The sequence below is a fragment of the Manacus candei genome, unplaced genomic scaffold (assembly GCF_025592945.1).
Source record: "Manacus candei isolate 608988 ecotype Guabito, Panama unplaced genomic scaffold, ASM2559294v1 h1tg000086l, whole genome shotgun sequence".
Lineage (NCBI taxonomy): Eukaryota > Metazoa > Chordata > Aves > Passeriformes > Pipridae > Manacus > Manacus candei.
This window is the reverse complement of record NW_026138134.1, coordinates 2,391,717-2,413,236: the sequence shown is the minus strand read 5'-3', so window position 1 is coordinate 2,413,236 and position 21,520 is coordinate 2,391,717. Positions and strand designations below refer to the sequence as shown.

At 54.2% G+C, this 21,520-nt stretch overlaps 2 protein-coding genes across 2 annotated transcripts; both read left to right on the top strand.

Moving 5' to 3' along the window:
* Positions 1-40: 40 nt before the first annotated feature.
* On the top strand, positions 41-4,586 carry TIRAP (TIR domain containing adaptor protein). The gene is made up of 6 exons (XM_051812474.1): positions 41-227; positions 2,398-2,481; positions 2,916-2,983; positions 3,175-3,229; positions 3,456-4,052; positions 4,191-4,586. Exons 4-6 carry the CDS (start codon positions 3,223-3,225, stop codon positions 4,232-4,234), a joined length of 648 nt encoding a protein of 215 aa, XP_051668434.1. The 5' UTR covers positions 41-227; positions 2,398-2,481; positions 2,916-2,983; positions 3,175-3,222; the 3' UTR covers positions 4,235-4,586.
* Positions 4,295-21,520, top strand: DCPS (decapping enzyme, scavenger). The gene is made up of 6 exons (XM_051812444.1): positions 4,295-4,957; positions 6,094-6,262; positions 13,794-13,939; positions 16,493-16,606; positions 20,138-20,248; positions 21,056-21,520. The coding sequence occupies exons 1-6, from the start codon at positions 4,295-4,297 to the stop codon at positions 21,320-21,322; spliced, it is 1,470 nt and encodes a 489-aa protein (XP_051668404.1). The 3' UTR covers positions 21,323-21,520.

Sequence of the window (21,520 nt, the reverse complement as noted above, 5' to 3'; positions counted from 1 at the left end):
TTCGCGATCTATAAAAGCCGGCGGGCGCATGCGTGATGCACTTGTGGGCTGTGAGGTGGTGCTGGCCGCGTGGTGGTGTGAGGGGCCGGGTCTGGCATCGCGACTTAGACCCCTCTGCCTGGGACAGCTGTTGTGGGCTTGGCGGTGCCCCTGTGCCCTGTTACCCCTTCCGCCACCTGCCGCCGTCTGCGTTCGGGTCTGCGCGACAGCGTCTCCAGCCCAGCGAGGTACAAGTGGTGCCCGGCCCTGGGGGGGCCGCTACGATGCCTTCAGGCATCTGTGTGTCGGAATTTGGGTGTATTTGGAGCTTTCCAGGGAGAAAAGCTATTCTTTGGCTTCTGGGTAGCTGCGCATCGCTTTGTATTGGCGCCAGAAGTGAAAGCACGTTGATCGTCTGTTTAGGGGGGAAATCGGCTTTATTTTCTCACCCGAACACCTGCCTTGCAGCACCCTGTCTTCACCATTTCCTAATTCCCCAGGCAATCTCGCAAACCGCGGGCTCCCCGTGATGACTGACCTGAAATTTTTGCTGCAGGGATTTCAGCGTAGTGCTGGTGGGTCCAGGCACGCTGTGAATCGAGCCGTGCCTGCTTAATTGCTCTTAATTACTTCTTTAAGAATAGTTACGTTATCGCTGATGCGGGTGGAGGTGCTGCCCGTCGGGACTTGGGTTTGTGGGTTCACCCTCGCTCAGGCTCCCCCTCTGGGGCAGCCCGGGGGGTTTCCAGGTGAGGTGACTCACACGGGCAGGTGACTCGCCCTCCTCTGGGCCGTGTCCTCGGGCAGGGAGTTGGTTTTTGGGGCGGTGGCAGCAGCGTCAGGGCAGGGATTAATGGGAAATGGGTCACAAGGGGACGAGCTGTGACCTCGGGGAGGTCAGAGAACTTGGGGCTTATCCCTGAAGGAAACAGTTGCCTCCAGGCATGGAGGTGTGGGGGTTTGTCATCCCAGTTGACCTGCAAGCAGATGGAGGGGCACTAGGGTCATATTTTGGGGTGAGGGCAGGTGAAGCAGCCCTGAAATGTGGGTGATGGGCACTGACCATCCTCTCCATGAATGTGTTCAGTCAAGTGAGTGCTGCTGTCTCCCAAGGCCGGGTTGGACGGGGCTTGGAGCAACCTGGCCTAAGTGGAAGGTGTCCCTGCCCATGGCAGGGGGGTGGAATGAGATGAGATAAGCTTTAAATCCCTTTGAACCCAAACCATTCTGGGATTCCATGGTTTGCTGTGCTGGGGTAGAGGTGAGGACCCACCTTGGTGGGGCCCTGGCCCAGCTCCTCCAGGGTGGGGACCCCACAGTTGCAGTTGCAGTACTGTGTGCAGTGAGGGTGTGATGGCCATCACTGCTTCAGGTGAACAGTGGGAAATGCTGCCCCATCTTCATGCTCAGGACCTCCCCATGCTCACCTTGGAGGTGCTCCTGTGTGAGTGCCAGGGCCGTCTTCTCCAGGGATACCAGAAGCCTCTGCAGGCACTGGTAGGTCAGGGGGGCTTTGCTGTCATTCAAGGTGAGGTGGGAGAGGCTCAGCACGGGGGCTGGACCTCCAGTCACCCACCTCCCGGTGTCACAGGGGGTGTGGGAGACCTCCTGGATCACCCCCAGCCACCAGCTCAGGCATGGTGGGCGGAGGCTTTAGTGTCCACCTCAGAGGTCACCACGTTGTCCTGCAGCATGGGAGACATGGGGAACACATCTGGGCAGCCCCATGCCAGGAACATCCTGTCGGGGAGCTGGGTGGGCATGCAGGCTCTTGAGACGCCCCAAATCCCTGGAAGATGGCACCAGGACTCACCTGGAGCCCGTCTCCCCCAGGGCATGGAGGAGGAACTGGAGGGGTTGAAGGTGATGAGGGGGATGAAGGCAGTGGCTGCCACCAGCAGCAACAGGCGGATGTGACCTGGGAAAGGAGAGATACAGGGAGGATTTCTGGGGGAAAAAATGCCTTTCCTGGTAAATTTAACTCTTAAATAAGTGGGAGTGGCAGACATGGAAGCAGGGAGTGGGCGGGTCCGGGTGCCGGGAGGGCTGGGCACGGTGACACACAGGCAGTGAGGGCAGTGGCGGATGTGGGAGGGAGGCCCTGGGGAGGCCTGGCTTCCCCTTCCCGCGCTCCCAGCTCACTTCCCCTGCCTGCTTTCACGTGCCCCGGCCGAGGCTGGAGCTGCTGCCAGCCGGGGGCACTCTGGGGAGCAGGCACTGGAGAGACAGGGAAGCTCCTCCACTCTGTCCCTGGGAAGCTGGTGGCTGCCCCTGTCCTCCCTTCCACCTTGGGGCAGTTTCATTAGGAAGCACTTCTGGATGTGGAAGCTGTAAGGATGGATCAGCCTTGCCATTCACTGCGGATCCCATGGGACTCAGAGTGAACACACTGCATTCTATCTCTCTTTTCCCACCTAGGTAATCCCAGATCTTTTTTCTTGACGAACTCAGGGGCTGATGCATCCCCCTTCCCTGCTGTGGTGCCAGACCCCTGCATTCCAGGTGGGTATCTCCCACACTTCCCCACACCGTTCACTGTCCACGCTCATTGTTCCAGATACACTGTGGCACTGTGGTTTCCATGGCTGTGCCGAGGCCCTGCTGCATTTTCCATGTCCTGCTCTGTTCTTGGAGTAGGGGAAAGGCTTCAGTGTGACTTGGGGTGTATAGTTTTGGGAGGGATGATGCCAGCAGTGGGAAACAGCAGCTGTTTCCCGTGTTGCTGCTCGTGGGTGTCCTCAGGGAGGGTCTGGGCACCTCAAACGGTGCCGGGAGCACGATGCCAGGGTATGGGATGGCAGGAGCTGGCAGGGAACAGGCAGGAATGGCAGATGGCACTAAGGATGCACAGCTCTGGGCATCACCCACACTGTCTCTGGTTTGCCAGCAGCCAGTCCATCCCTGATGATCCCTGCTGATCCTTCTTCTTTCCACAGGATCCCTTCCCTGCTGCCAGGAATGAGGGTCTCTCCTGCCTGTTGGCTCTCGGCCTCGCTCGCTGCAGGTGTGTATCTCCAGCACAGGGAAGGCAGATGTGGAAAACCCTGCTAGGGGTGATTTTGGGGCTGCTTGAGAACACTTCAGAGCTCTACATTCCCTGAAACAGACCCTGCTGAGCTCCTGGGGATGAGACCCACCACAGAGCTGTTCCTGCTCTCCTCATATATGTCTTTTATCCTTCTTTTCTGCTCCCAGGAGAGGATTCCCACTGGCCACCGGCAGCTGAGCAGTGTGCTGCCCACTATGGCTGGTGAGTGTGGGAATAAACCCTCTGGCTCTATCCTCTCCGTGATGTGACAGCATCCAGGTGTCAGTGGCAGCCAAGGTTGTGGGACCAGGGTGGTTTTGGGGGGGTCAGAGTGAGATCCTGCCCAGCCCTTCCCACCTGGAGGCATCCTGCTGATCTGGCCATGCTGTGCTTGGGAAGCCCACAGGGTGCTGAGCCCCCCAGACCTCACTGCAGTCTCACTCCACAGGCTGGTTTAGGCGGCTCCTGCACAAGCCCAAGCCCAGCTCGGTGGAGAGCAGCCTCAACTCCAGCCACTCTGCTTCATCCTCACCTTCCTCCTCCTCCTCCTCCTCTGCCAAGAGCTCCAGCTCCTCGGCCACCAGCTCCATCCCACTGTCACCTGTGCTGGTGCCGGACATCAGTGCCTCGGACAGCCCCCGATGGGGCAAGAGCTACGACGTGTGCGTGTGCCACAGCGAGGAGGACCTGGAGCTGGTGGAGGAGCTGGTGTCCTACCTGGAGGGGCAGCCCGAGAGCCTGCGCTGTTTCCTGCAGCTGCGGGACGCGGTGGCGGGCAGCGCGCTGGGCACGGAGCTGTGTGACGCCGTGCGGGGCAGCCACTGCTGGGTCCTCCTCATCACCCCTGCCTTCCTGAGGGACCCCTGGTGCCAGTTCCAGATGCACCAGGCACTGGCCGAGGCCCCCATGGCCAACGGGCGCACCATCCCGGTGCTGAGGGGCGTGGATCGCAGGGAGTACCCCAAGGAGCTGCGGAACATCTACTACATCTCCATGGCGCTGAAGGAGAACAGCTTCAGGCAGATCAGGGACACCATCCTGCGCTGTGAGTATCCTCTGGGATGCTGGTCAGACATCACTCTGTTGGGATAAGGACCATGGGAAGTGACCAGATGACATAAGTTTATTTAAAGAGTTGATTTTTAGGTTAATTGGTTGCTAATGGGGCTTATCTGCTTTGCAGACCTTCAGGAGCTGTGCCGGAGCTCCACGAGTGGGATGGAGTAGTGCTGGGAGCAGGCTGATGCATCCCCACGGATATCACGGAGCTGTCACCTCCAGGTCTGGATGCAGCCATGTCCCGATGGACCCACCACACTGAGCCACTCTGAGCAGACCTGGGAAGCAAGAACGGGGAGTTCCTCACCTCCGTGGGGGACAGTGGGCTGGTGGTGTGACCTCCATCCGGTGGCTGAAACCCCCCTGGCAGGGACAGGGACATCCATCATGCAAACACTAAGCTCTGACATCGGGTGGGTCTGGGGATCTCCAGAGCTCCTTGTGGCGCTGGTGTTCCCTGTCCTGAGGGGCTCTCACACCCCCGGGACCCCCGCTGGGCTGCGGGCAGGACAAGGCAGGGTAGACGTTGCACGGGATCGTCGGGACTACGAAAATGCAGAAGTTTTAAATTTTTCTGGTTTTCCTGATTCTTTATTTTTGTCTCCATCCCCGGTTCGTGGGTTTTGTGGGAGAAGGAGCCGGGGGGGAGGGCGCGTGAGACCTCCGGGCCGCCAAGGGGCGCTCTTAGGTCGCGGGTCCCGGGGCGCCGCGCGTGCGCACTTCCGCGCGCGCGCCATGGCGGAGACCCCTCAGTTGAAGAGGAAGCGGGCGGAGGAGGAGGGCGAGAATGAGAATGGCGGGGCCGCCGCCGCCTTCTCGCTGTCGGACCTGCGGGTGCGGCGCGTCCTGCGGGAGTCGGCGCGGGACAAGGCCATGTTCCTGCACGCGGAGGTACCGGCGGCGGGGTGGGGGGGCGGTTGGGGCCGTCGCCATGTTCCGCGCTGAAGGCTCGGCCCCGCCCACCTGCGGCGCGCGCTGTGAGGGCCACGCCTCTCCCGCGAGGCCACGCCCTCCGTCGAGGCCACGCCCCCCCCGGCAGGTCCAGCTCTCGGGGACCTTCCGACCATCCATCCCAAATCCAGCCAAGCTGGGGCAGGAGGCGGTTGCTGCCCGTTATTGCAGGCCTCGGGTTATTCTTTATTGCCGGTGTAACTTGCGTTTGGGTCCGAGCAGGTTTTTTGTGCCTGCCGGGTAAAACGGTGTTGAATTGTGAGCAGGATGCTGGCTCTGGGGCTGTAAATAGTACAGACATGTCCATTGTGTGCCATTACAGGAAAATTTGTTTTAAGTCCAGAAGCTTTATGGCCAGAGAGCCTGGCTGTGGTATAGGAACTGTGCAGGTGCTTCAACTCCTGGCTTCTGGAGAGATGCATCCCAGTCTCGGGGCAGTGGGTTGCTGGTCAGTGGGGAATAACTGGTTCCAGACCTCCTCTCTGCCCTGTGAGCTTGGTGGGGTTGGGAGCCCCAGGTGAGCCCTGTTGCTCTCTCTGGGTTATGTGGTGAGGCCTCACCTGAGTCCTGTACAGGCAGGAGTGATTCGAGGTGGGGGGTGTTCCACACCCAGCATCTCCCAAAACCACTCCGCTGAGCCCATGTCTGGATCAGGGCTGTGGTTCCTTGGAGCAGGGCAGCAGTGAGTGCTCCCTGCCCCAGAACATGCTCCCTGTCCATGGTGCAAATCCCTACACCTGTCTCTGCCCTCTTCCTGGCCCTCTGGCTGTGCCTGGTCAGCTGGGGAGCATCCAAGATGAAATCAGGGATGTTGTGTCAGTGGGAATCCTGGGAGCATCCGGGGAGGTGCAGGTAGGCTGAGTCATTGCCCACATCCCATGCTCCCCCAGAAACCACCTGTGTTCCCTGATGGGGAGCAAATTCTTGCTGTGCCTCAGGACAAACATGCCTCTTGGTTTTGGATGGGCTGGACTGGACTGAGGGGCTGTGAGGTGTGTGCTGTGGTCCCTGACCTCAAACTCCCCAGCCAGCACTGGATCTGTGATTGCTGACCACTTTATCCCTTTTTATTCCAGAGGATTGGCCTCTCTGGAGAGGGGACAGATGCTGTAGTCATCCTGGAAAAGACTCCTTTCCAGGAGGAGAAGATCCCAGACTTGCTGAAGAAGGCGATGAAGGCGGAGCTGCAGATGCAAAACGACATTTACTGCACGTTCTACCTGAGCCCTCCCCCGGAGCTGAGCGGTGAGTGCCCTGGGCCTGGGATCCTGGGAGGGCAGCTGGGATCCTGGGAAGAGTGGCTGGGATGCCGGGATGTGCTTCCTGCCCGCTCCAGAGGGCAGGATGCAGCGACACGGACAAGTGCTGCTGCCAGACATGGCTCTGCCACCCCAGCTGTGGTTTGGTGACAGCAGCACAGCAGGCCCAGCTGGTGAGGATGGGGGCTCATTGCTGCTCTGAAGGAAATGTCTTACTCCCAGGGTTTGGATAATATTCCATATCATTCCCTTTTCCCCACACCGTGGCTCAGTTCATGAGCTGCTGAGCAGCCATTGTTTCATTCTGTGCCTTGGTATAAAGGTGCAGAGGGGCTTAGGGGGTCCAGGGCTTTCCATGGGTTTTTGTCAGTGCTGTCAGTTACTCAGGTAAGAGTTGTCTCTTCCCAGAAGGTTTAAATTGAAAACAGCCTCTGCAGAGCACGTGCAGTTCCTGCCATCCCAGGGTTGGCACCTCACAGGCTTTGTTTTTGTCTCCTAGTAAGGGCAGGCAGCTCGTGTTTGAGGGGTTAACCTCAAGTGCTGGGGGGATTGGCCCCATCTCCCTGCTGATTTCACACATCTGTGTGTTACCAAACTCTGTTAATAACAGACTGTGACAAGGACAGATGGACACATTGGGGAGCTTCAGTGGAAGGCTGTCACTCTGTGAGAGGGATTCTTGTCATGGTGCAAAGGTGTCCTGTACTGGTGGTGCTCTCCAGCCCCTGCTTGGAAGCAGGTCTGGGCTTTGGGCAGGCCAGGTACTTCAGTTTAATCATGGAATCTTAGAATGGTTTGGGTTGGAAGGGACCTTAAAGCCCACCTCATGCCAACCCCCTGCCATGGGCAGGGACACCTTCCACTATCCCATGTTGTTCCAAGCCCCATCCAACCTGGCCTTGGACACTTCCAGGGATGGGGCAGCCTCAGCTTCTCTGGGCAACCTGTGCCAGGGCCTCACCACCCTCACAGGGAACAATTCCTTCCCAATATCCCGTCTATCCCTGCCTTCTGGCAGTGGGAAGCCATTCCCCCTTGTCCTGTCCCTCCATCCCTTGTCCCCAGTCCCTCTCCAGCTCTCCTGGAGCCCCTTTAGGCCCTGGAAGGGGCTCTCAGGTCTCCCTGGAGCCTTCTCCAGGTGAACCCCCCCAGCTCTCCCAGCCTGGCTCCAGAGCAGAGGGGCTCCAGCCCTGGGAGCATCTCCATGGCCTCCTCTGGACTCGCTCCAGCAGCTCCATATCCTTCTGATGTTGGTCCCAGAGCTGGAAGCAGCTCTTCAGGTGAAGTCTCACCTGCACAGAGGGGCAGAACCACCTCCCACAGTTAATTCCACACGAATGCTGGTATGTGCTTTAATTCTGGGAGCGCAGTGATAAATGCCATGTCAGCTCTTCCATAAACACAATAACAGCCAAACAGGTTTAACAGAGGCAAAATTAATCTGAGTGATTGCCTTTAAGTAAGACATTGTTGCAGTCCCAAATAAAATTTTCAGGATATTCGATGTGCCTTCTGAAAAACACTCCTGTTTTAGCTCTGTTCCCACAGTGTAGGAGGAGGCACTGTCTGGATTTGGGAGCTTTCGAGTTGTGCAAAGCTCCTCTTGTCCTGTGGAAGTCTCAAAATTAAAGGTTGCAGTGGCAGGAAAACACTGTAACACCAGGGATGTCGTGGGAAGATGTTAAAGCTGTGCTTCCTCAGCTGGAAAAGCTCCTGCTCGGGCTCCTGCTGTGCTCCTGCCCAGCAGGAGTTGCAGTGATTCCCACGAGGTGGCATTGCAAGCCTGAAATCCCGAGGGCTCTCTGCAGCCCAGCCCTGCCAGCCTTTGCCTTCCTTGCAGCAGCGCTGTGTAACTCCAGCACTACTCTGATAGTAGAATTCCTCCTTTTCTTTAAGGCTCATGGCAGGTGTGAAACCCCTCTTGCAGGTTTGAATGGGGAATAAGACTCTGGCTTTTTTTCTGCTGAGCTTTATCTCTTTAGTGAACTTTTAAATCTGTTCTTTAAAAGGTAAGTTTTTGCAGAAGTATTACCCAGTGGTGCATCTTTGCTTCCAACCCCTCCTTGGCACTGCTCTGCTTGCTGAGCACCCCGGAGCAGGAGACCAGGAGGGCACTGTGGAGCTGGAGCTGCTCTCCAGGCTCCCCATGGTGGAGCTGAGAAGGAGGAGGCTTCTTCCTTCCAAGCAATTAGCACCCAGCAGCTGTTCTGTGGGTACATGGCTGGAGGGCAGCTGGGCTGGCACCGGGGAAACACCCGTGTGTGTCAGGAGGGGAAGGAAACTGCCCTTGTGGGCTGAGTCACGGCCTGAGGATGAGGTTGATGTGAGGAATGAAGCTTAAAAACCTAAACTGGAGAAATTGCCTGTGAGGCCTCAGAGGGTGTTTGGGTTTGACTGACCTGGGATGGTGAGTGGTTGTGTGGAGACCCAGGGAGCCCTTGCAGGGGGTCTGGATGCAGGGTTAGAGAGATGCAGGGGTCTGTCTCCTGGTCCTTGCAGGTTTACACCTGGGTACAAGACACAGTAAAATATTTTGTAGAAAAGCTCTAACTTTGGCATTGAGCAGTTCATGGAACAGTCCTGGGTTGTGGTATTGTGGGATAAAGAAATTCCTCTGGGGGGTTTCACAGCACCCTGGGCAGCTGAGCCCCCCCACACTCAGCCCTTGCTTTCTAAGGTTAAATAAACCTCGAGACTGAGGAAATGGTGACGGTGAGTCACTCGTGCCTCGGGTGCGCTGAGGGTGTGAGGAGCTGCCTCCCTGTCCCTCTGCTTTTCCCAAGTGCAGTTCCCAATGCCACCTCTGTGGTCCCAAGTCCCCGAGGTTTTTTCATTCAGCTGGAGTTGCTTACAGCCTACAGTGGAGGTTTCCTTCACCCTGTCCTTGTTGAAATGTTGGTGCCGCTCCCTCCGCGCAGTCAAGCCCGCGCAGGCCCCGTGCAATGACGGCTTGTTTTCGTGGTGAAGGCAGGGGAGGGGAGGCCAGACAAAGCATGTTACTTGAGCAAACAACTCCCCTCCAACCTGGGAAGAGGGATTTTGCTGTGGGAAGACGAATTGTGCTCTGCTGCTGCTTAAAGATGAGATTTTTTTCAGGGCTGGGAGCACACCGGCGTGAAGGCGGCACCAGATGAGTCTTGCTCGGCTCATTGGTTTTATTGCATGTGTCAAAGCTAAAATGGAATATAACGTTTCCAAACCAGCCAATAATGGTCAGAGTTCATCTGAAGGGCGACCCAAACCCCCAGAGTGAGGAGAGGGAACTTTGTGAGTGAGTTTGTGAGGAGTAGTGGTATCAGGGCTGGTGTAGCTGTGCTGCTACCAAAGTGCACGACTTATTTTAAGGCCACCTGCTGGATGTTGCCTTGATTTAAGAGGCAGCTTATGCCTAGAGGTGAGAGATAGTGGTGGAGGAAACCCAAGCCTTGGGCCTTTCCGTTGCAGGGAAACAAAGGGCTGACTTCATAACGGCAAAGATTTTCCTGTTGCCAGGGGTTGATTGCAGAAGCCAGATGGTTCAATCAACCTGTTCCCTGATGACATCCTGCTCCTCACGCCCGTTCAGCAAGGAGAGCTTAATGTTTCCAGCAAAAAGTCTCCTCTTGCCTGGCTGCTGCAGGATTGTGTGTTCCACAGCACCAAAGCCATGCTGGTTTGATGTAAGGGCTCTTATCAGTCCTTTAAGGAGCCTTTACACGGGGCTCAAGCTTATTAATAACATCTAAAACCAAGTACAACGGGAGATACTCTGGCACCCTCGCTCCAACACAGGGTGGAGAAATTATGGGAAAAATAGGAGAGTGTGGAAGGAAAGTTTTCAGTCATGCAGGAAACGATCTCTGTCCCAAAAAGAGGCTGGTTTTGGGCAGCAAGGAGCTGAAGAAACTTGCAGGAGCTGCAGGGGGAAGGCTGGTCTGTCTCCCAGTATTTCCATGCTCCAGCTGCCTCTGGGGCTTGCCCAGCCAAGGAACCTCACATTTACACTGAAATCAAAAGCTGGAGCCTGAAGCTGTGTGAGTGTGGGGGTGGTTTGGGGGACAGTGGGAGGTATCACCATGCTTTGCTCTGTGTTTTGAAGTAACCTACAGATTTCCCCTTTGCAGTGGCTGTTGCAGCTGAACCCACCATATCCTGGGATGAGCCCCAGAGCCCAGGCAGCCTTGGCTGAGTCACTGGCACTGCCCCTGGCTTGCCCTGGCATGTGCTGGCCATGGAGACTGGGAGCACATGCCAGGGCAGTGCTTTTGGGCTTTAATTCGTTCACTAAGGAGAGCCCCAGCTCTCTGAGCCAAAGCTGTGTGGTACCTGGCTGGGGTTGGGTTGGACTTTGGTGTTCCCATGTGACCCCTGTGCAGTTGTGATCCTAAAAGTAAATAAACTATTTATGCAGCAAGGGCGGGGGAGGTTATGTGCTATGTGTTGGCTTAAGGCATTATATATTGGCTTAGGGCATTATATATTGACTTAGAGCATATATTTACTTAGGGCTGCATCCAAGGAGACACCTGATAATGGGAAGGCAGCCCAGAGCTGCATGTGGCAGGAACAAGGCTGGCAAAGAAAACCTGTCAGAGTCCAAATGAAATGTCTCTGTTGTTCCCTGGCTTTGGCAACTTCCTGCACTTGATGGTCAAGTTGATTAGGCACGTTGTAAACCAACACTCAGCTTCCTGCTAGCACAGGGAGGAAAAAGCACACCACAGGCCCAAAAGCAGAAACAGGTTGTGTCTGCCCTGTGGCTCCCTGAGAACTTTAAATCTGTTTAAAACAGGCTGACAGTGCTCCATGTCAGTGCTGCTGAGTGGGGTGGGAGAAGCCACCACCAGGCCTCTCCTCACTTATGGGCCTGGAGGGGAATTTTGGCAGAGCCTGGGGACAGTGTGGCCCAAAAGGGGAAGAGGCATCACTAGTGAGCTTGGGGTGCCCTTTCCTATGTGCATGAGCTCTCTCTACCTTGTGTTTCATCCTTTCCTCCTGGCAACAGCTGCCTTCAGCTCTTTTTCCCTTCAGTTCCCCAAACTGAGCTGGTGTTTTGATTCTTCTTGTGTCTTGGGTTGTGTTTTCCTCTCTTGCTTTTTGCAGAAGAGGGGAGGAGTGTGTGTCTGGTGAATCTGAGCCTCCTTTTCTCCTGGGCAGTTTCCCAGTGTGGTGTTTGCCCTCAAACACCCTTTGTAGGGTGAACAGCCCCGTCAGTTTTCTCTGCCATGGCAGTATTTGCACCTCCTGCTCATCCAGGTTCCTTCAATTAAACCTCCTGGGTTTTTTTTATAACCTCTAGTTAACTGATGGTCAATCCTGACTTCCAGAATAAACCCCAGATGCTCCGTGATGTCCAGGGCTGGTGTTTGGGAACTGATGTGACTTGGGTGTGAGCGGAGACAATCCCTGACCCTTCCGCCAGCTCAGAAACCCCCATCACGTGTGCAGTGGTTCCTTACCCTGTCTCCAGGCCGGGGCAGGGTTTGGGTGCCCCACAGCCTACGTGCTGCTCTGGTGCACGTGGAGCCTGCCAGGAGCAGGCCTGGCAAGGGGAGCGTGCGGCCGCGCGCCAGCGCTGGAACGATCCCGGGGCGAGCCCAGTCTCGTGGTGGATGGTTCCTGTGTCCAAGCCTGGGCATCCTGTGTGCAGCTCCTAAGGGCTCTGAGGCTCTGAGCAGGTATCAAACAGCCTCTCTGGCTGCAGTGATTGATGCTAATTAGCATTGCTGAGACATTTTGGGGTTGATGAGACCTTTAGAAGGGAAATGATCATTAGTGAACCACAGCCTCTCCCCTCTCTCCTCTTGCAAACATCTGCTCAGCCGCAGCTGCACGTTCAGGAGTTCTGTGATCTCTGATTTAAAGCCCCCTGAGTGCTCTCCCTCAATATGAGCAGCCCTCTCCAAACTGGGGGGGTGCCAGGGAAGCCATTCTGGGTCCCCTGCACCCCCGGGCACTGTGGTTATCACCACCCAGCATGGAGGGGCTTCTGCTGCAGTCCCTGCTCTTGTTTTGGGGTCTAAAATTAAACTGTGGAAGTTTCTGCCTGAGGCTGGCTGTGGTATTTTATCTTTTGCCTTTTTTGTTTTCTCCCCAGTGCTTTGCTGGTCTTTTTAAGTGAGGAGAGCTACAGCCTTGTCTTTTTTTCTTTGGTATTACATCATCCTGCTAGAAGTGCTAATAGAGTCCTGGAAAACAACCTTGTTTGAACATGTGTATGGTGGGAATCAGACCAGACTGCCCTTGTGGTTTGCATTTTCATATTTCATGTTACCAGCATTTTCCTGTGGATTTCATTAAGCTGGGTTTGGCATGGAATGAAAAGGCAGAGTCTCTGGGCATGTACAGCACCAACCTTAAAAAAACAGAAACCAGAAAACTAAAAAAGGCCCAAACCACCCTAAATCCTGGCTCTAGGAACAAATAGGTGTTTATATTCAGTGTCTGGCTAGCATATAAACATATATAAAGCACGAGGCATGGCTTTGGTCATGGGTTTCCATGGCAGACCCTGGGCACAGACCGTAGTGTTCACAGTGCCCCAGCCACGTGCCTCAGTCCAGTCCGGGCTGCCCAGGGTTTGCCTGGGCTCACAGGGCTTTTCTCATCCTTGCACTGATGTTTATGGCAGCTCTGTGTTTGCTGAGGAGGCAGAGGCACTGCCATGCCCTTGGAGTTGTGTCAGGCTCTGTATCACACATCCAATCTGGGCCAAAGAGGGATGTTTGCCAAGGGTTTTACCCCTTGTGGGTAGGATTTACTGCTGCCGACGTCAGAGCTGCCAGGTTAACAAGGTGAACACTTGCATCCTGTTTAATGCCACAGAAATTAGACAGCAAAGTTCTAATCTTAAGGCAAACAGAATATGTTTTCTTTCTGCCACAGTAAACGGGGAAATGCTCTTTGTGGGCAGGGGGTCACTCAGCCCTCTTCCCTCAGCTCATCCTGCACTGTGTTGACCCATAAACCCACGTTATTTGCTCTGGATCTGTCCCTGTGCCCTTGACCTCATTGCCTCCTGCACTTGAACCTCGAGGCCAAGCACCCTGAGAGCTCTGGGAAGGAGCTGCTCCTTGGAGCTCCTCTGGGTTTGTGGCTGGAGAAATTTGCTGGGTGCATCCCGTGAGCTTTGGATTTGAGTATGAGGAAGCAGCATCCCTGTCCCTGGGGTCGTGTTTCCATCCTGGTTGTTGCCTGCACATAAACCCTGCCCTAGGAGCTCCAGCTCTGCCCTGATGCTGCTGATAGGCCTGAAAGAACAAGTGTGGGAAAACCCTTCCAGACAGCAAACTCCCCCACCTGGACTGGAAAGACAGGCCCTGGCTGTGTTGTTGGCTCTTCCTCCCTCCAGAAAAGCAGCTGCAGTGTGGGAGGTTAAAGCAGTTGTTTGCTTTCCATGTCCATTTTCCCTCACCCTGTTTTAGTGGTATCTCTTCAAAATGTCTTCGTGTGGCATTTATTGAAAGGGAAAACAGATTTATTGGGGACTGAAGGAGGCAAATGTGAGTTGGTAACTCAGTCCCCGTGTTTGTTCCTAGAGATCAAGGCCACAGTGGTGTACCCTGCCACGGAGAAACACATCCAGAAGTACCTCCGGCACGAAGTGCACCTCATCCGGGAGAGCTGGGAGGATTACCAGAACATAACCCTGCCCTTCATCCAGTCCCAGAGCTTCAGCATCCAGGTATGGAAACCACCACCTGCCCCTGCAGAGACGATGTCTTTGGTCTCCAATGCTCTGGGCTGTCAAAAGTCTCCTCCAGAGCCCAGGCTGAAGAGCTGGGAGTGCCCTGCCCCATCTCCCTTGTGGTTGTGTTGTCAGCTCTGTGGTGCTGCCCCCTCTCCTCTGGCTGGCTGGGACATCCTTTTCCATCTTTGCAGACAAACATTTGCCTTGGACCTGTACTCAGAGTTGCCTTTCCCAGGGTTTCTGGAGAAAAGCTGAGGCACTCCTCCTTTCCAAGGGTGGCTCCCTGGGCGTTGGTGCTGTTCTCTGGGCTTTTTAGGAGTCTCTGGGGTGTTGTGGAAATGGAAAGGCACAGATTGCTCTTAGATTCCTGCATCAGAACTCACTCCTCGGGCTTTGGCTGCAGCTCCTGCCATTCATATTCAGTCCATATTCTGTGTGGTGAAACTGTTACTTTTTAGTGTTCTCCTTGCCCCAGGGAGACCCAGACTTTTCTCCTGTTTCTATCCTTTTTGACCATTCCCCTCCCTATCTTTCTCCTTTAGGGACCAAAGGAACACAAGTCTGTAGGGACCAATTTGTGCCAGCCTGTGCAGAAGGGGAAATAAAACAAATCCTGGGATTGCTGAGGTGATCCATTAAAAATAAGCCCCCCAAACCAATGAGGGGGCCTTGGATACCCCCCCACCTCTTTCCTGCTGCATTAAACTGCAGCATTTATTAGCTGGAGAAAGGCAAGAGTGTGTTTCCACCTGGTCACAGCCTGTAGGATGTTTTATCTATGCTTTTGGTCCCAAAGCTGTTAAGCTTCCTGGTGTAGCAGCTGCCCTCAGGAATGGCTTGAGCTCTCACTCTGCCTCTTCCACCAAGTGCTTGTGAGCTGATTTCTGTACATGGAAACACATTCCTGGTGACCATCAGGAACATCTGCTGAGGACTCATGATCAGCACAGTCAGTCCCTGACCTTTGGGGTTTGATAATGCTGCTCCTTGTCTTTATCCAGCTGGTTTTGCCGAGTGGAAAGGAAAATGTGAAGGGTAACAGAAGTACCAGGGGACCACAGAGCTGTCTGTGTTTCCTGCTGGAGGATGCAGAGCGTGGATGCTTTCAGGATAATGGTTTTATTGTGGTGCCAGTCCCTGGACATGTGTTCTCCTCACTGGGCTTGTGCTGGGAGCAGCAGGAGCAGTCAGTCAGCTGGGGACCTGCACCATCACGAGGCAGCCTTGGGTTTAAAATGCAGCTCATCTGATCAGTGAACTTATTTAGGGCACTGATAGCTTGGCACTTGTGATCAGAGCAGGCACAAAAACCCCAACAAAGACCAAACTTCCATTTCCTGCTGAGCTTTCCTCCCATGGTCACAGAGCACAGCGAGCTTGTGCCATGCTTTCCAGAATCACTGGGAGAATCTAATCTCTAAGATGTTGTTGCTGAGAAGAAAAGGCCAGAAATTTAAGCAAAAAAACCCCAGATCAGGGGAGGAGAAGTTGCTTTCTCCCTCCAGATGTATTCATGTCAGTTCACAGTGATGCTAAGTTTTGATTAGATTGATTAAACTCTGGATGGAGTTCCCCTAAAGTGTCTGGTGTGCACAGCACCCACCAGTATGTCTGTGAGACTGGCTGCACCTCCCCTACCCACCTGGGGCAACCAGGATGTTCCATACCCATATTTGGGTGGGGAAAATGATGTTTCCAAACATTTCCAGCTTCCAAGCTCCAGCAATTTCCTACTGCCTTACCTTGTCTTCTGGGGGTATGGCTGGGGACTCCCTTGGCAGTACTTAAGCTAGGCTTAAACCAGAGCATAATGTGCATTTTGGAGGTGTAAAGAAGGATGCTGGAGCTCAGGCTGGGAGCCAGGGAGAGCAAAGATGCTTTTCTCTGGTCTTACTCTGTTCCTGATCCCTGGTCTCTTCCATTTCCAGAACTCTTCTCTGAATGGTGCTTTGCTTTGCAGGAGGAGCATGGGGGGATTAACCAGAGCAGGGCTTACAGAAGTCTGGAGGCTGGAACTATAAGTATGGAAGAAGAAGAGTGGTGAGCTGTTTCCTAATCAGCCAGGGAGCCAAGAGATGTGCACTGCCCAAAAAACACAGGCCTTTTGTGTCCCACCCCGGGAGCTGCCAGCAGCCAGGGCTGCATCCAGCTCAGGCTTGTGAGCAATCTGCGCCTTCCTCTTTGGACAGGGAACAAAATCAGCCAAGTTCCCTTCCCAGACCCTGTTTTAAAGATTTTGGTGCAGCTTGGGGGGTAAAAACGTGTAAACAGCTCCACGGTGCTGCAAGTGGTGTGTGCTGAGCCCCACAAGAGCTGAGTTCCACTGCTTTTCACTGAAGTGCTCATAATATCCTGTAGTTTGTTGGTTGTTGGAGGGTTTTATGGATAATTATTTGGTCATCCTAAAAACCAAGCCATTGGAGTTGGGGTTTTTTTATATTCTAGTTGCAGGGAATGTACAGTAATCCATGAGCTTGGGCTAAATGCACCTGAGATGTTGGGTTTTATATTCTCTGTTGGTTTATAAATCACATGTTTCTCTTTCAGTGGGTGTATAATATCCTGGAGAAGAAAGCTGAGACCGAGAGAATCGTCCATGAAAACCCAGATCCTTCCAATGGCTTTGTTCTAGTTCCAGATTTAAAGTGGAATCAAAACCAGGTTGGTTTGCTCCTCTAACGCTGCCTGTCTGAAGGTTATTCAGAAGAAATGTCCATTTTCAGGCTACAAACAGCACCCTGATGAGAGTTTCAGTGGGTGCCTGTGTCCTTGTGTTCACACTTGTGCCCACTGTGGGTGCTGCAGAGCCCAGGCTGTTCTCACTGCTGCTGGCATGTATTTATTGGGTTCACTTCCTCTCCTCTATCAGCCCAGATGTTGTCGAGATGTTTTTTTAACCCACGTATTTATTCCTGCTGAGCTTCTCTGGGTTTTTTTTTTTTTGCAAGCCTTGACTTTAGGTGCAAGAATGTTATCCTTTGGCTGCTGCAATTAACTCTCCCCCACAGCTTTAAGCAGATGGTCCTTGGCTGCTGAGCAGCTTCTTCACCCCTCGTGGGAGTGGCCACTTGGTGAAAATGACTTTTAAGCCCAGGCAGTAATCCTAAATTGAGAAGTATTTCCTTGTGCTCCACCTCCCTTTCACGCTGTACTTTTGGGGAGATGAAACTCCAGACACCTCCCCCCTCCCCACCTTCCCTGGGAAGTTGGTGGCGTCAAAAAAAAGTCCCCTTTGTGTTTCTGATCCTCATCTGCTTCTGCAGGTGGCAGGCAGGGAAATTTCCCATATGATTAAGGCTTATCAATGAAACTAAAACTCAAAAAAATGGGAACACAAGCCTGCAATGATGGGCAGCACCATCCTGTGTGTCTGTGTGGGGAGCAGCTGTTTGTGGTGCAGTGCTGAGTAGTCTTGGGGAGTGACTTGGGGAGCACAGACACCACTGCAGGGTGGTATCTGCTCCCTGTGAATTCCCTGCACATCAGCTGCTCCAAAAATCCCCTGCTGAGCTGTGATGGGGTTACCAAGCTCGAATTTCCACTTGTTCACAGGAGGCACTACCTTCTTCCTGGAGGGACTTTGCAACAAGTCAGGCTTTCAGGCTGTGCCACTGTGGCCTGTTCAGTGCCCTTCCAAGGGGGGCAGTATTTGAGGACCCTAAAACATGCAGCAAGCTGTCCCTTTCCCAGCTGTGAACAGTCTGGTGGAAATCCTTACTTGCTGCAACCAAGCTTTGCAATTCACATCAGGATTGGGCTAAAATTTGTGCTTCCCTAGAGACGTGCTGCATCCATGTCTCCCAGCTGGCATGGTCAGGGAGCACCTCAGTGGTAGGATTTGTCCTCAGGGGAGGCTTCCCCATGCTCCTGTCGCCTCTTGGAATGTTGAACAGGATCTTCTGGATTTCTCCCTGACTGCTGAGTTGCTGTCCTGCACCCTGGTCATCCCTGGAGCGACCCGGGCCCTTTGCTGGTCTGGTTCCCAGGCCGGCGAGCCAGCATCCCAGGAAGGGCTGTCAGCTTTGCCTTTGAGCCAAGGAATTTCATCTTGGCTGTGGGTCACCCTGAGCCAGAGCTGATCCCATCAGCCCCAGGGCTGCCTGGGAGCACTGATTCCTCCCAGGAGCACTGATTCCTCCCAGGAGCACTGATTCCTCCCAGGAGCACTGATTCCTCCCAGGAGCACTGGTTCCTCCCAGGAGCACTGATTCCTCCCAGGAGCACTGGTTCCTCCTTGGAGCACTGGTTCCTCTCAGGAGCACTGGTTCCTCCCAGGAGCACTGATTCCTCCCTGGAGCACTGATTCCTCCCGGGAGCACTGGTTCCTCCCTGGAGCACTGATTCCTCCCGGGAGCACTGGTTCCTCCCTGGAGCACTGATTCCTCCCTGGAGCACTGATTCCTCCCGGGAGCACTGGTTCCTCCTGGGAGCACTGGTTCCTCCCGGGAGCACTGGTTCCTCCCGGGAGCACTGGTTCCTCCTGGGAGCACTGGTTCCTCCTGGGAGCACTGATTCCTCCTGGGAGCACTGGTTCCTCCCTGGAGCACTGATTCCTCCTGGGAGCACTGGTTCCTCCCTGGAGCACTGGTTCCTCCCACTGCATCCCACCTGGCCAGCGAGGCTGCTGAGTGGAGCCAGGGAAGCAGATGCAGCTCCCAGCAGGACTCTCTGAGCCCTCCCTCACGAGTCCTGTCAGCAGCATTGCCTTGCACTGGCTTAGCACCTGGCCCTCAAATCCTGCAAATTCACCTGGAATTATTTTAGGCTGATGGATGGGAGGAACATTTCTCCCTCGCGCCGTGAAATCTGCTGGCCTCAACCTTCTGGGCGCTGCCTCAGCTCCTGCTGCCCAGCCTCAGGAGTGATTGGAGGTGGTTTCTTGGGGGTTTTGTTATCGTTGGGGTTTTTTTGGTTTTGTTTTGTTTTTTGTTTTTTTTTTTTAATTTTTTGATATTTTTTTTTTCCCCTCCACAACTTTTGAGTTGGTTTCAAACCCACAGGAGGCCCGAGGCGTTGCCTGAAGCCATGCCTGGCATGACATCACTCCGGGCCTTTTTAGCAACAGGCTTATTTGTTTCAAACAGCAACATGCAGATGTTGTTCTAAGGAGAGGAGCTGTTTGCTTTCCCTCCCACCAGCCAGCCTGGAGCCAAAGAGCACGACCTGATACACTGTCTTTTTCTGGAGCTGTGCATGGGAATCACATGGAACAGCCCTGTTGAGGGTCCTGAGAGCATCCTTTGGCACATGCCTCTGTTTCCAAATAGCCACGTGGGTTTCTCACAGTGCTGAAGAGATCTGCTGGCTTTCACACATCCAAACCCTTTAGTGTTTGTGTTAGAAAGTCACTAACTGAGCTGAAGGAGACTGGGATTTTAATGTTTTTAAAGCGTAATGGTCCACAACCTTATGTCTTGTTAAACACTGAATGTGATAAGAGCTCCAGGACATGCCAAAGGTCTGGCTGAGAGCTGCTGAACGGGCACATTTCACTGCCCTGGGGTTGTACAGTGACCAATTAGTCTTGAAAATTGTTATTTATAGAACTGCTATGACTGGAGAGTGGCCAGCTGTTTGCACAGTGGAAAAGTGGGAAGCTTTTCACTGGGAAAAATCTACAGTTGCAATTTTGGCCTCTGTGGTTCCCTGTAAATCCTCATCTGAGCAGAGAGATGAATCTCTGAGACGGCCATGGAGTGTGCACGGGGGGTGCTGGCAGACCCCAGGCACTTTGGTGACCCCCACGTAGCTGGGTGGGCACCTGCAGCAGGTCTCCAGCCTCAGTGCCACAGGGACAGCGTTTTTGAGGTGCTCAGGGAGATGTTGTAAACGTGCAGGGGCAGCACTGAGCGTGGTACTCGTGGTGTGGAAGAGCTGATCACTCCATCTGCCTTCAGAGCTGAGAAGGCGTTTGTTGGTTGGGATGAGGCTGTTTTCTTCTGGTTATTTATTCCTGGACAAACCCCAGTTTGTCCAGAAATGTTCTGAGGTGCAGTGGGTTTGTGGGTGAGCACACCCCATACAGGGAGATTCATCCCAGCCTGGGTGTGGGTTGGACACGAGGGCAGGTACCCCTGTATGACACAGGTATCCCTGTATAACAGAGCCTGGGAAGCTGTGGATGGTGTGTCAGGTCCAAAGTGCCTCCATGTGCTCTCTCTGTGTCCCCTGCATGCCCCTCTGTCTCTGCAGCTGGATGACCTGTACCTGGTGGCTGTCGTGCACCGCCGGGACATCAAGTCTCTGCGGGACCTCACGGCCGAGCACCTCCCGCTGCTGAGGAACGTCCTGCAGGAGGGGAAGGTGAGCCTGAGGCTGGTCCCACACCACTGTCCTGGCCAGGGAGGGCTCGGCTGCCTCTGCCAGGGCACTGCTGGGATTTTCTGGCACAGCATCTGCCTGGAGACAGATAACCAGGAGATGATATAACACAAAACAGGGCTGTGCTGCTCTCTCTGCCTGGAGACCCCGATCCCTGCTCTCCATCAGCACCTTCCCCAGGTCATGCCATGTCAAAGGTGCTTTGGGAGTGCTCCATCCTTCCTGTTAACAGTGAGCTCCCCATCCTCCCCATATCAACAGCCTCCTCCCCGACTCCCTCCATCCTCACCAGCTGACGTGTTTTTCCACAGGGTGTGTTTGGGAGATGGATGTGCAGGAGCTTCTCTTTCCTTCACCGCGTTAGATTTTGGAAAGTAATTGCACTGGGGAAAGTGGGAGATTAATTAAGAGATTAGCCAGGGGATTGCAGTGCATGGAGCCGGAGTTCACTGGTGCTGTTTATAGCTTTAATTACACCGGCTGGTCACAGGATCCCTGTCACTCCCTGACTGAGCCGGAGCGATAAGGGTGGAAGGGAAAATGATAGGAGTGGAGAGCATGTCCTGTCACAGAGGGAGAAAAGGGGGGCAGCTGGAGGCATCACTCCATCCCTGCCGAGGCTCAGAGGGTGGGAAGAGCTCTGCCCTTCCCAACTTCCCCCTCTGCCGTGCAGTGAGGAAGCAGAAATCCCTTCTGCCTTTCCCTATGCCTCCCTTGCCATCCAGGAATGCTGCTTTCCGTCCATTCCCAGGTGTTGGCAGTCCTGACCCGTGTGTTTCCCGTCCCTAGGAGGCCATAGCCAAGCGGTTCGGGGTGCCAGGCTCCCAGCTAAGGATCTACCTGCACTACCAGCCCTCCTACTACCACCTGCACGTGCACTTCACCGCCGTGGGCCATGATGCACCAGGCAGCTCCGTGGAGAGAGCCCATCTCCTGGCTGATGTCATCGACAACCTGGCCGTGGACTCCACCTTCTACCAGAAACGGGCCCTGACCTTCCCCCTGCGGGCTGATGAGCCCCTGTTTAAGAAATTCCAGGAGGCAGGAAAAGTGTGAGCAGGGAGAGGTGCTTTTGTATCATATTTTTTTAATGAATAGCCCTTTTACTGGGTTTTTTTTTGTTTGTTTGTTTTTTTTAAGGTTTTGTTGCTTTCGTGTTTTTTAACTCTGTTTTTGTACAAGATGGGGCTGATGATCCTTTGCTATGGAAACTGTGTTGTCTGTTGAAGTCCATTAAAACATTGATTGAATAAA

What these genes read in the sequence shown, in the direction of transcription:
- DCPS (XM_051812444.1), top strand. Translation starts at nt 4,295, where the DNA reads ATGCAGCCATGTCCCGATGGACCCACCACACTGAGCCACTCTGAGCAG. An exon ending in CCATGTTCCTGCACGCGGAG is followed by an intron (nt 4,958 to 6,093) that starts GTACCGGCGGCG and finishes TTTTTATTCCAG; the next exon opens with AGGATTGGCCTCTCTGGAGA. An exon ending in TAAAGTGGAATCAAAACCAG is followed by an intron (nt 16,607 to 20,137) that starts GTTGGTTTGCTC and finishes CTGTCTCTGCAG; the next exon opens with CTGGATGACCTGTACCTGGT.
- TIRAP (XM_051812474.1), top strand. An exon ending in CAGGGACACCATCCTGCGCT is followed by an intron (nt 4,053 to 4,190) that starts GTGAGTATCCTC and finishes TCTGCTTTGCAG; the next exon opens with ACCTTCAGGAGCTGTGCCGG.